The 14,024-nt window shown below is 39.9% G+C and overlaps 1 protein-coding gene across 5 annotated transcripts in view; it reads right to left on the bottom strand.

Annotated features, from left to right (window-relative positions):
• Nucleotides 1-14,024, bottom strand: part of fam126a (family with sequence similarity 126 member A) — a 98,504-nt gene that overhangs the window by 59,487 nt on the left and 24,993 nt on the right. For 4 of the 5 annotated variants that reach the window (XM_041184593.1, XM_041184596.1, XM_041184595.1 and 1 more), the window contains exon 2: nt 642-712. In XM_041184593.1, coding sequence (XP_041040527.1) covers nt 642-689 — 48 coding nt within the window. In that variant the 5' untranslated portion in view covers nt 690-712. Of the gene's footprint in view, nt 1-641; nt 713-13,451; nt 13,503-14,024 lie in introns of all 5 variants that reach the window. The other variant, XM_041184594.1, reaches the window with a different exon arrangement.

Consider the following 14,024-nt stretch of genomic DNA (forward strand, 5'->3'; position numbering starts at 1 on the left):
TGGCACACACCCAAATACTCCTGCAGTTCCTGCCTCTTCCTACTCTTCCAAATGGCAATCCATCTAATATCCTGAACTCTTTCTACCTGGGTGGTGGTTATGTCCTGGAATGTAAAATCCAGGAAACTCTCAGCTTCTCTCATGCTCCCTGATTGAGGGCTGACCCTCAAGTTTAGAAACCCTAATCTTAAGCTTAAACAGCTGGAGACACTTAATACACATGGTCTCAAGATACAAAGTGCCCTGAAGTTCCCATATGGCTCAGGGAATTGTAAGCAACAGGCCTCAGCTGCCATTCATGGGCTGAAAAAATAACTCTGTTCCTTTTTCAGAATATTGTCAGTACCTTATTAAAGGTATCAATTTTAACTAATATTTCTAGACTTGGCTATCAGGTCATACTGACTCATGCTCCCGCTCTTGGACAGCTCCTTGTTTTTTTTTAAAATACCAGAACAGCACCTTTTCCTCAGCTCACCAAATTCCCAAGTTTAGCACTTTGTAGAAGCAGTACTCCATAGAAGTGGACTGTTTACTATATGCTTTATGTGACGATTTAGTAAATGACAATAATGTTATGATGAATGGTTTGTGCTGTCTGCTCGATTTAAACATAGGCATTTAAGTAATGGGAACTGTACCTTAAATTCTGACAGCCACTCCACCACCCCTTTGTCTGAAGCCAACATCTTGGTATTTCACTTAGGTCAACCTTTCAAAAAGAAAAAAAATTAGGAACAATATCTAAAATAATTACATAAATCTAATTGTTAATATGCAGAAAAAATAATTTTGGGTAGTTTTTATACTCAGTGATAATTGGGATGCTTCCAAAGGAAATAAGATTTAATGAAACAACTAAGCCATGTAGAATTAACAAAATGGAAGTTAAATAAACTAGTTGCTTATTAACTGACCAAGTTTACCTGAGATCAAAATTAGTGGATAGTAGAATTTGTACATGCGATGATCTAACAGCTACAAATATAACTTGAGAATCTCACCCAAAATAATTGAGTTACTCGAATGTGCATCTTCCAGACCACATCAAAGTCCTTAATGTATTGTACTCTACTGGCTTTCAGTTGTGTCATTTCAAATCTAGAAACAGAGGCCATTGCCATCACGTACCCATGTCCAGTGGTTATTAGAACGTAAACAGCAAAAAAAAACTGCTAACTATATAGCAACAGATAAAGATTCTATATCTGATTCTTTTTTTAAAAATCAATTAGAGGTAGAATGTCTCAAAACCAGCAACCACAGAGTTTGGTCCATGCCAGATTTCAGGGAAAAAAAAATCAGAACCCCTTAATTCAACAAATAGGGGACACATGAAAGGCAAATTATATGATTGCAAAGCACTTTAGGTTAACAGCCACATATCTGCTGATATGCAGTTCTCATGCATTGCATTTCATAACACTTTCATGCCTCCCCAATTCCCTTTGTCAGCGCACCCTGTTTAAACTGAGATAAGATCAAACTGGAATATAAAAGTTATAACTGAAAACTATATATTTTTTAATTCATGCAAGATTGTACAGTACTCTTTAATAACTCTCTTTGGAACTGACAGGCCAGCTGCAAGGTGGCAACCAGTGCGCATGGAACTTATAGACTTTTGGGAATTAAGTGCAATGTTTGAATTTAAGCCTGTGGGCTTCTATTTGGCAGGCCTTAATGGCATCAAAACTCAAAGCTGTAGCAAGAATAGGTACATGTCCTGATCCCAGGCACAACACATAGCTAAATATTGGATTCTATAAGACTCTTACTCTTCCTGGGTGAGTTAACCATCTCTGCCACATCTCCGACCACTCAGTGCAGGAAATGACGGGCACAGAAAGTCACGCCAATGCTGGAAACCCTCGAACTTTCCCAAGCTAGGTTGGGTGGTGTTACGACACAGCAATTGGTAAAGGCCGAGTTGTTTAAATCCCAGAAGGAAACTTGAACAACCGACATAAACTATAATTTCAATTGCTATGTTTGAGATGCAGCTCTGAATTCAGGAATAAAACCACCAATCCTCAAGAGGTTTTATATATTAAAAAATTAAACATTTATTAATTTAACAACAAATTAAACATATATACAAGCCTACAAATTACTACCATAATAACTTTTAAACAAATCCCCAAATTAAATCACTCCCAGGCAAATCTTCACCAAGGCAACAGTAACCCATAAACTTTAAACAGACACCAGGCAAAGCACATTTGATCTTATGAATTCAAAATGAGGTGCCTTTCAATTTGGTTCCTTTGCAGGCAGTTGTAGGCTTACAGGCTGGTTAGATCTTAAATGCCTCTGACCGACACACACAAACTCCTTTCTGTTTATACCTAGCTTCCCCTCTGAATGTAAATTTTCCATTACATTACTAGGTTTTTAATTTTACCTCTCCTAAAAATCCTTTCATTCCACCAATTAGTAATATGAACACGTTGCTTGCCGTCTCCCAGCTAGGTACGAGATTTTACTCCCATTTTTGAATGCTTTATTCAACAAATGAAAACTTTCATTTTACCTTCTATCCTCCTTACCTTTATCTAATTAACATCTCAAAACTACTATACATCAAAGCACCCAGATTAGCTGGCTTTAATCCAATAAAACACACACAGAGTTAACTGCAATTCCAATTTAACAATAATTTCCAATAACATTATTGATATTAATACTTCTTCATGACAGGTGGTTGCTAAGCCACTCAAAACATCAGGCACGCACCAATGTAGCAACTGAACAAGCCAGTAAATTTTTAAAAAATTTTTAATTCTTGCACAGCCTACTTAAAAAAAAGTGGATTTTTCATAAGCCACTTGTTTTTGGGATAGCTGGATTTGAGGTACTGTATCTGTATTAAATTTTGCAAGATCAAAGATTATTGGTCAGAAACTTACCTGTGTTGGGCGGGCTAGGTGGGAGTGAAGCCGATCGCTGCCTGCAATCGGCTGCACGCCGCCATTTAACATGGGTGGGCCAATTAAGGCCCACCCAGCGTGACACTCATGGCTGGTAATGCTCAACGCTACCTGTGTGGGCCGCGGGGGGGCGGGGGGGTGTAGGGGGGAAGGGAGAGTCGGGGCCTGTGCTCTTTCACACATGCGCACGAAAGAGCACAGGAATCTCCCTGAAGCATGTGCTGGCTCAGAGAGATTAAGTTGCTTAAAAAATTTAGCTATAAATAAAGTACAAAATTATTTAAACATGTCCCCTCATGTGACATGTGCTGGGATATGTTTTTATGCTTAGGGAAATTTTATCATTTAATTAATAAAAGCTTTAGGAAACCTCATCCCGCCTGTGGATGAGGTTTCCTAAAAAATGCGAAGGTCGCTTGGGCTTTTCACCTGCCCGCCAACCTTAAGGTTGGACAGACAGCGTTGCAAACAACGTTGACAGTTTGGCGGGCGCGCAGCTGTCTCCTGTGCACACCCGCCGAACGAAAGATCTAAATGATGCATGGTGACTTCGGGACACACACCCAACGCCATCTGTCGTCATTTTGCACATCAGCATGTCGGGCCCGCCCCCGCATGCCAACAGCAATATTCAGACCATTGACTTTCTCAGTCCTTTTGTGTTCATAAAGGCAGTTTCCATAGACATATGGAGTCTTCAGAGAACCAAAACTGCTTTCTTACACATGCTATTAATAGTAAAATCCCTGCGAGCAACACCGACCACCTAATCGCAGTACTGAACATTGGTGGCCTCATGGGATACTCTCCACGTTTCTAGATTCTATTCAAAAGGTCAAAAAAAATCATGCTATTGGAACAATGTGCTCAGTTCATCAGCAGATTAAATGATACATGTAAGCAATAAGATACAGTTAAATATGCATTGCAATATTCCAAAACAAAAATATCCTTTTGTAATTAAGTCTTCATTAATCATCCATTATTAAACTTTTAATTGTGGTAAAAACTGCGCAGAATTCAGACACTGACACCTTATCTTGATTCTTTCATGGGATGAGGGTGTCGCTGGCAAGGCCAGCATTTGTTGTCCATCTCTAATTGCCCTTGGAACTGAGTGGCATGCCACACCATTTCAGAGGGCAGTTAAGAGTCAAGCACTGAGATAAAAGCAAAACACTGCAGATGCTGGAAATCTGAAATAAAAATAGAAAATGCAGGAGGTCTGACAGCATCTGTGAAACAGAATTAATGGCCAGGATTTCCTGCTCGCCAACACGTAAAATGACACGGGTTGACATCACCCCAACTCATTTCAATTTTCAGATCAACGGGGGCTCAGCCAACCTGTCAATGGCCTATTGTGGTCTTGACCAAGTACTTAACCTAATTAATGGTCTTGCCTATCCAACCTTAAGGTTGGCGGGCAGTCTGGGAGGCCTGGCAGGCTTCAGAGAAAGCATGAAGCCTCATCCATGGGTGGGATGAGGTTTCATGTAGGTTTTTAAAAATTTAATAAAAGTGTAACATCTTTCCCACAAAATCCAGTCCACTGTATCCATCAGGAAGGTAGAATATTGACTTATCCAAACCCATAAAAAAAACTTAAGAGGCAAAACCAAAACCAACATACCAAAAAAAATGTAAGCAGCCAGTGTCACAGAGGAAAAGCAGTGCCAACCCACCAATAGTCAGAAGCTGGCAGCCAGCACAAAATGAAAGCCTGTAAATTACAAACCACCAGGGCAGTTCATAGCTCTATGCTCAGGTACAACGGAACTTATATTATACAATTACATTTAAGAAATTGGAATCATTGTGTACTTTCATCTTTTAAAGGGAAAGATGCATTTACTGCTTGTTTTACATCCAGAGTAAACATACTGACATTTTGTTTGGTTAAATGGGAGAAAGCACAAACGTTACCAACTATTTAGTTACATGTCTCAAGTACATGAAAGGGAAAACTGTACACTATGTGTTGGTTGAGGTTTTCAATGGACTCAGTGTCCTTTCCCCATTTCATGTTGTAATAATTTACTCATTCTGAATTGTAACGATTCCTCACCACCCACCATCATTAAACTAAAGCTGGAAGTTGCATAAGTACTATCCTGTATAATCTTCAGATTCAGATTGCAGTTCTAAAACCACCCAGCTTTTTAATACACATTTAATTAGATAATTGCTACCTTGTAATAAATGTGAAGCATTTATTATTCCACATCATACAATTAAATTCCTTACTTTAGAATGGAGAGAATATGCTACTGTTCTCAGCAAAACCTTTGTTGATTACACCAAACAGCAATTTAAAAACATTTCATTTTCAAAAGCAGGCACATTCCATTCAATCCATTATGTTCATTATCTTCAGTCACTCTGTTAAGATGGAGCATACGTTTTTTTTAAAATACATACTCAGAAGGTACTAAAATACTTTTTTCCACTATTGGAGTTTTGAAAAGTTGGACCTTCCACAATCTTCCATAAGGGAATAGAATGTTGTGCTTCCAACTCCAGTCAAGTCAAAGTAGTGCGACACATTAACTGTTGTTAAATGGCATAAAAAAATGAAAATGCTTGAAATAAGCAGCAAGTCAGGCAACATTGAAGGAGAAAGAGTTAGCATTTCAATACAATGGTCTTGCATCAAAACCAGGTACCTGATTTTATGCAGGGAACAAATAAAATGGAGGAATATCGGTGATAGGATGGAGGGCAGGAAAGTTTAAGAATGACAAAAAGGGTGATGGTGTAAGGCAAAAGGAGATAACAGTAAAGAAACAAACAATTGATCTAGAGGAAATGTAAATAGGGGAAAAAGTAGAAGCTATACCCAAAAAATAAGTGGGGGCAGAGGTTATGATCCAAAATTATTGAACTCAGTGTGGAATCCTGAAAGCTGGAAAATGAAATCAAAACACGAGGTCATGTTCCTCGAGCTTATGTTCATTGGAACAGTATATGAGGCCAAGAACTTAGAAGTCAGAGTGGGAGTTGGGCAAGGAATTAAAATTACAGGCGATCAGAAGCTCAGGGTCACATTTGCAGACTAAAGAGGGGTGAACTGCAAAACAAACAGTCACCCAATCAGTGTTTGGCCTTCCCACATAGAGGAGACAGTACTGTAAACTGGGAATATGCTACATTTAATTGAAAGGATAACTAAACCCCAGCTTTACCTGGAAGGAATGTTCAGGGCCTTGGCTCTTGGGAAGGGAAGGGGTTAAAAGGGCAGGTGACAACTCCTTCCCTTGCGCACAAAGCTGGCACAGGAAAGGAAAGGGATGTTGGAGATAATGAAAGACCTGGGTGTCACAGTGGGATCAGTCCTTTCAGAATGCTGAAAGGAGGGGAAGGCAACATGTGCTTAGTGTCAATGGCACACTGGTGATCTCAGAAATGGTACAGGATGATCAGCTGGCTATGCGAAGCTGAATGTGCAATGGTAAAATTCAATTCTACAAGTTATCAAATTCTTGCATAGATCTATATAGTTAAGCTAAGACTCTCAATTTTGTCCTTAATAGCACATTTGAGTAAACTCAAGCTTCCCTGATGTCTCTGCAAGTTCAATCAATTAGCAGCTGAGCCATACACACTAGAAAGGCCCTCAGTTTGGTCTTCAGTGTACACCAAATTAGTTGTTTCTAGCCACGTGGTAGGAGTATAACAGTTAGCATCAGCAACCTTAGGCCCCCTTTTCTAAATGCAAGTTGTTGGAAGTGTATGTCTGCAGATTTGGCAAGGACAGTCAATTGCAGAGCTCATGTCTCATGGATTAAGTACTAGAAGGTCACATAGGAAGAATAGATCACAAATGGAACCACAACCCAGGTAATCAATGCTTTACCAAGAGGAAGAGTACAAGAACACAAGAAATAAAAGCAGTAGACCACAAAGTCCATCAAACCTGCTTTTATTTCATTTGTTCATGGGTGGTGGTGAGCTGCCTTCTTGAACTGCTGCAGCCCCTGTGGTGTAGGTACACCCACAGAGCTGTTAAGAAGGGAGTTCCAGGATTTTGACCCAGTGACAGTGAAGGAACAGAGATATGTTTCCAAATCAGGATGGTGAGTGGCTTGGAGGGAAACTTCCAGGTGGTGGTGCTCCCATGTGTCTGCTGCCCTTGTCCTTCTAGATAACAGAGGTCATGGGTTTGGAAGGTGCTGTCTAAATGGCCTTGGTGAGTTTCTGCAGTGCATCTTATAGATGGTACACACTGCTCCCACTGTGTATCAGTGAATATTTGGATGGGGTGCCAATCAAGTGGGCTGCTTTGTCCTGGATGATGTCAAGTTTCTGAATTGTTGTTGGAGCTGCATTCATCCAGGAAAATGGAGAGTATTCCATCACACTCCTGACTTGTGCCTTGTAAATGGTGGAGACTTTGGGGAGTCAGGAGGAGAGTTACCTGCTGCAGGATTCCTAGCCTCTGACCTGCTCTTGTAGCCACAGTACTTATATAGCTAGTCCAGTTTCTGGTCAATAATAACCTCCAGATGTTCATCGTGGGGATTCAGTGATGGTAATGCCATTGAATGCTATGGGGCAATGGTTAGAGTCTCTCTTGTTGGAGATGGTCATAGCCTGGCACATGTGGGGCACGAATGTTACTTGTCACTTGTCAACGCAAACCTAGATATTATGCAGGTCTTGCTACGTTTGGACATGGACTGCTTCACTGCTCTGCCATTTAATATGATCATGGGCTTCAACGTGACTTTGCCATGCACTTCCCCAAATCTCTCGATTCCACAAGACACCAAAAAATCTTTCCATCTCAGCCTTAAATATGCTCAACAATGGAGCATCCATAACTCTATAGGTACAGAAATCCAAAGATTTGCAACTCTAAGTGAAGAAATTTCTCCTGAGTCCTAAGTGATCAATCCCTTATTCTGAGACATTGCCCCCATGCTCTCCCTTGTCAGTGGAAACAAACTTACACTGTCAAGCCTGTTATTTCCTTTCAGAATCTTGTATGCTTCAGTGAGCTCACCTCATTCTTCTTAACTCCAATGAGTATGGGCTCAATTTACTCGGCCACTCATCATAGCACAACTCCCTCATCCCTGGGACCAACCAGCTGAACTGCCTCTAAAGTATATGCTTCCTTAAATATGGAGGCCAAAACTACACACACTACTCCAGGTATGGTCTCACTAAAGGAAAGGAAGTTGAGTAGTACAAAAACATACACAATCTCTACATATTGAGCACATAGGTAACACGCAAACTATCAAATTTGCCATCTGGAATGCCAGCTCATAGACCACATTTACCTGCTTAAATTGCAAACGAATATTTTACGCTATTTGACACATTGTATGCATATATTAAGTGTATAAACGTTAAGGCAGGGAAAAGAATAGAGGTAAGAATCTATTGACATTTTATCTACCTCTCTGCAGTATTTATAATAAATGACTGCAAGGATCAATGGCACTCTGAGAAAAGATCAATATGTCAGGGAGAAAATGGACGTGAATTAAATACTGAACGCAATTATCTCAGGATTTCTAACCATTTTGCCTTTTACACCAAAACATTACTACAGGTAATTACAGGACCAGCAGCTCCAGAATCTGTTCCAGAGAGGCAAGACTTCAGTTTATATTGCCCATTCCATAGCAAGCTTATATGCTCAGAGAACATACATGCTAATACACATGTACAGAGCATCCATAGAGGCAGAGTTCATTTTGCCAAAACATTTTAAACAATCTAGGCATAGTCAGGTGATGGATGCCACAGAGTGGCTGCAGACAAGCTACAATGGATGTGAGAGGATGGTGCAAGACAGACAAACGTGGCATACGACAACAGGTCTCCTGGCAGGAGCAGCTACAAGCAGCAGCATATTTATTAAGTGCTTAAGGTACCACTAATATTTGTAAAACTGTTTGACATCACATGAGTGAGGTTCCATTAAGTTGCAGACCCATGTGGTATGACATTAACCCCTCCCCACCAGAGTCAGGTTGAAAACAGATTCCAAAACTATGATCACATTTGTTTAAGGTGCAAAGCACAGTCTGATGTAAAAATATAATAATTTTTTGTGTGCGCATGCAGGAAAGGAGTTAACGGCAGATATAGTTATAAACCCAGGGTGATTCAAGGGCTCTTTTGCATGATCTCCATAATCTTTCAAAGCCAATAACATGGATGACAATATCAGTTTCCACCATCTCAAGACCCAACCCAACCCAAAGTTAACACCTACAGTAGTGCATATGGTTTTAGTCTCCTTACTTTGAGGGATATTATTGCATTGGAGACAGTTCAGAGCTGGTTCATTAGGTTGATCCCTGGGATGAAGGGGTTGTCTTATGAGGAAAAGTTGAGAAGGTTGGGCCTATACTCGTTGGATTTAAGAAGAATAAGAGGTTATTTTATTGAAAAGCAAGATTCTGAGGGATAAAAACAAAAAACTGCAGATGCTGGAAATCCAAAACAAAAACAGAATTACTTGGAAAAACTCAGCAGGTCTGGCAGCATTGGCGGAGAAGAAAAGAGTTGACGTTTCGAGTCCTCATGACCCTTTCACAGAACTGAGTGAATATTAGGAGAGGGGTGAAATATAGGCTGGTTTAAGGTGGGGGGGGGGGGGGGGGGGTGCTAGGGACAAGCAAGCAGTGATAGGAGCAAATAATCAAAAGATGTCACAGACAGAAGAACAAAGAGGTGTTGAAGGTGGTGATATTATGTAAACAAATGTGCTAATTAAGAATGGATGGCAGGACACTCAAGGTACAGCTCTAGTGGGGGTGGGGTGGAAAGGCTAACAGGGCATAAAAGATATAGATTTAAAAATAATGAAAATAGGTGGGAAAAGAAAAATCTATATAAATTATTGGAAAAAACAAAAGGAAGGGGGAAGAAACGGAAAAGGGGTGGGGATGGAGGAGGGAGTTCAAGAACTAAAGTTGTTGAATTCAATATTCAGTCCGGAAGGCTGTAAAGTGCCTAGTCGGAAGATGAGGTGCTGTTCCTCCAGTTTGCGTTGGGCTTCACCAGCTGGATTGAATATTGAATTCAACAACTTTAGATCTTGAACTCCCTCCTCCATACCCACCCCCTTTCCATTTCTTCCCCCTTCCTTTTGTTTTTTCCAATAATTTATATAGATTTTTCTTTTCCCACCTATTTCCATTATTTTTAAATCTATATCTTTTATGCCCTGTTAGCCTTTCCACCCCACCCCCATTAGAGCTGTAACTTGAGTGTCCTGCCATCCACTCTTAAATCGAAACGTCAACTCTTTTCTTCTCCGCCGATGCTGCCAGACCTGCTGAGTTTTTCCAAGTAATTAAGATTCTGAGGGAGCTTGACAGCATAGATGCTCAAAAGGACATTTCCTCTCATTGGGGAATCTAGAACTAGGAGGCACAATTACAGAAAAAGGGGTCTCCCACAAGCTCCACAATAGGGTTCCCCTTGTCCTCACTTCCCACCCCACCAACTTCCAGATTCGACAGGAAATGATTTCACCATTTCCGCCACCTCCAAACACGTTTTCCCCTCCGAATGGATCATTCCGTCCATCAGTCTGCAAACATAACCCCGAGCTTCCAATGGCCCCGGCATTTTAATTCTCCACCTTGCGCTGACATTTCTGTCCTTCACCTGCTGCACAGTTCCAGTGAAGCTCAGTGAACACTTGTAAAACAGTATCTCATTTTTCAATTAGGCACTTTACAGCCTTCAGGACTCATTGGGTTCAACAGCTTCAGGCCATAATTTGTGTTCATTTTGTTTTCTTTTCTGTACATCTTTAGCTTTTTCTCTTGTTTTTTGCTTGCAGTCAGCTCTAGGCAAATTGTTTGTTTATTTTCTTGCCCCATCAGTCTTGCAGGGTCAAAGAGAATGCTACCTCTTCTGTTTTTCAATCTTTCCTGTCTTTCACTCCATCACAGACCTGTTTGTCCTTGTCTCACTGACCCCTTGCTCAAAACCTATTATATTTCTAACTTTTCCCAGTTCTGATGAATGGTCACAGGCCTGAAACGTTAACTCTTTCTCTCCACAAATGCTGCCATTACCTGCTGAGTATTTGCAACATTTTCTGTTTTTATTTAGGAGGAGGAATTTGTTCTCTGAGCATCTGGAATTCTCTAATCCAGGGAGCTGTGGAGTCTGGGTCATTGAACAAATTCAAGCTGAGTTAAACAGATTTCTTTTTCTCTATAAAAAAGGGAGTAAAGGGCACGGATAGCAAACAGAAAATTAGGAGCCGAGGCCACAATCAGATCAGCCATGATCTTATTGAATAGTGGAGCAGGTTCAAGGGGCTGAATGGCCTACTCCAGCTTCTTATGAATCAATCATTCATTTAAGAATACAAGATAGCATTTTACAGTTATATACTTTTAATGTAAATATGTTACATTTTTCTGCTAGATGTTATGGAAGTTCAGAGAACAGGTTTTATTTCACTGGTCCGGAAGAGTATATTATGCTGGTTTAGGAATGTAGTCTAATGTAGTTAGAAAAGATAACTGGTCAGTAATAGATATTTAGAAATATAAAAATTAAAGGCTACTCCAACCATCAGGTTAAGTGCATTAAGGATTGCTCTATGGACCGCCCTTCTTTCTAAAAAAAAACGTAGGTTCCTTACTCCATCTCACCTGAACAACTCTGGAAAAGAGAATTCAAGTAATGAAATTTTCTCTAACCTTTAATCACCTTTAAACAGATGCAGTTTCTTTTTACAGTTGTCAATGCACAATTAATTATCTTCTCTGGGAGTCAGTTCCCCATGCTCACGATCCTGTGGGTAAGCTTCTTTCCAAATCATAGTCTTATTTGACGTTTCTGAATTTTGTTCATGTTCATCCTCTGATTACTGACCAAGGTAAACAATTTGCTTCCTTTTCTTTATGACACACTATTTTAATTGTGCAAACTTCAACTGCAAATGAAGAATTTCTAACCAAGCGTTCTTAGAACACTTTGAAATTACCTTATTTAGGCATAACCATGAATATTACCACTTATGGCTTGAAACTAAGTTGTAGCATGTTCTGTACTTCACACTTATTCAGTGAGTCAATAGAAAAAAAATGTGGCACTCAAAAAGATCAAAGAACAACGAACAATCATTGCCCTCGCCCTTCAAGAGTTTCATAGTTCATGCTGAATCACAAAGATTTGTCAAATTGGTGCAGAATCTTCTAAGCCATTTAACTAATCACAAATATCTTTCTACTCTTAAAGTGCTTGGTTGAATTAAGCTACATTTTCTGTCAACCATTTACATAAGAACATAAGAACTAGCAGGAGTAGGCTATTCAGCCCCTCAAGCTTGCCCCGTCATTCATAACAATCATGGCTGATCTCATTTCAGCCTCAACTCCAATTTCCTGCCCTCTTTCCATAACCTTTCAACCCAATACTAATTAAAAATCTGTCTACCTCCTCCTCAAATTTATTCAGCATCCTGGCATCCACTGCACTCTGAGGTAGTGAATTCCACAGATTCACAACCATTTGAGAAAAGTAATTCCTTCTCATCTCTGATTTAAATCTACCACCCTTTAGCCTAAAATATGGCCTCTCATTCTAGAATGCCCCACAAGGGGAAACATCCACTCCACGTCTACTTTGTCTATGCCCTTTAGCATCTTATATACCTCAATTAGATCTCCTCTCATCCTTATAAACTCCAGCGAGTATAGGCCTAAACTGCTCAATATCTCCCCATAAGACAAGCCCCACATCTCTGGAATCAATCTAGTGAACCTCCTCTGAACCGCCTCCAGTGCAACTACATCCTTCCTCGAGTAAGGGGACCAAAACTGTGCACAGTATTCCAGCATGGGTCTCACCAATGCCTTGTACAGTTGCAACAACAATTCCCTATTTTTATACTCTATTCCTATAGCAATAAATGCCAAAATTCCATTTGCCTTCCTTATTACCTGCTGTACCTGCATACTAGCTTTCAGTGATTCATGCATGAGGACACCCAGATCCCTCTGCACTGAAGCATTCTGAAGTTTCTCTCCATTTAAATAATAAGTCGCCTTTTTATTCTTCTGACCAAAATGGATAAGCTCACACTTATCCATGTTAAACTCCATCTGCCAAATTTTGGCCCATTCACCTAACCTGTCCATATCCATTAGTAAATTTCTTATTTCTTCCTTGCAACTTACTTTCCCACCTATTTCCTGCTTAGAATTAGTATCAACTCCTACGAATAATGGGCGCAACACATACAAGGGACTGAGTGTCCTATGCCTGTCCCTATGTTCAGCTCCCAAAATTTATGCAGAGAAATAGTTGGGCATAGTGTAATGAATAAACGTGCATCAAGGTGTCAAACATTGGATTCGCTTTCTTAAATGCATCATACTTCAGTCTGGAGCAGCTCAAATTTCAATCGAGGAGCAATAAGTCACAGCTAGCAAAATAGGTAATGTTCCCAAATTTGTACATATTGGTAAATGAAATAACTTTTAAAAATAAATTTAAAATATAAAGGAAATATACTAACTTTCTACATACCTCCCGCTTGCAGTCGATCTCACTTCCTGATTGATTCTTGCTTCTTGATTGCTGGAAGTTTAGGTAAGTAACGCATTGTAAATCTCTTTGTTAAAATCTAATTTTGGTTGTATTTACCATTTCACGAAATTTGACTGCCTAAATTCTCAATCTCCCAGCCTTAAGCAGGGTTTCAGGGAACTACTGGAAGAGCAGCTGAAGTTGGCTAATCAAGCACAGCAGCTTAAATCACTTGTTCTGTAACTGGGGTCAGCTAACTCAGTTTCAGAAGGACATATAAACAGCCACTTAAGTGCAACTTGACATGGAGTGCAACTTCAAATAGAGTTCTGGAGTTGGGTGATTAATTGAGGTAGGTGCTCCTTTGCTTTTGCCTGTTCTAATGTTTTCATCCTGTAGGAATTGGTTCTTACTCTACTACAGGGGCAAAAGCTAGTTGTTTGGTGAGAATCTGGGAAGTGTTAAGGTCTGTTCCACTCTTGTTTAAAAAGAATACAAACTGGTGGTAAGGTTAATAAATAAATAAAATAATTTAAGTAGTTAAAGACACATTAACGAAATCATGACAGGCAA

Source organism: Carcharodon carcharias, chromosome 3 (assembly GCF_017639515.1).
Source record: "Carcharodon carcharias isolate sCarCar2 chromosome 3, sCarCar2.pri, whole genome shotgun sequence".
In the NCBI taxonomy this organism is placed as follows: Eukaryota; Metazoa; Chordata; class Chondrichthyes; order Lamniformes; family Lamnidae; genus Carcharodon; species Carcharodon carcharias.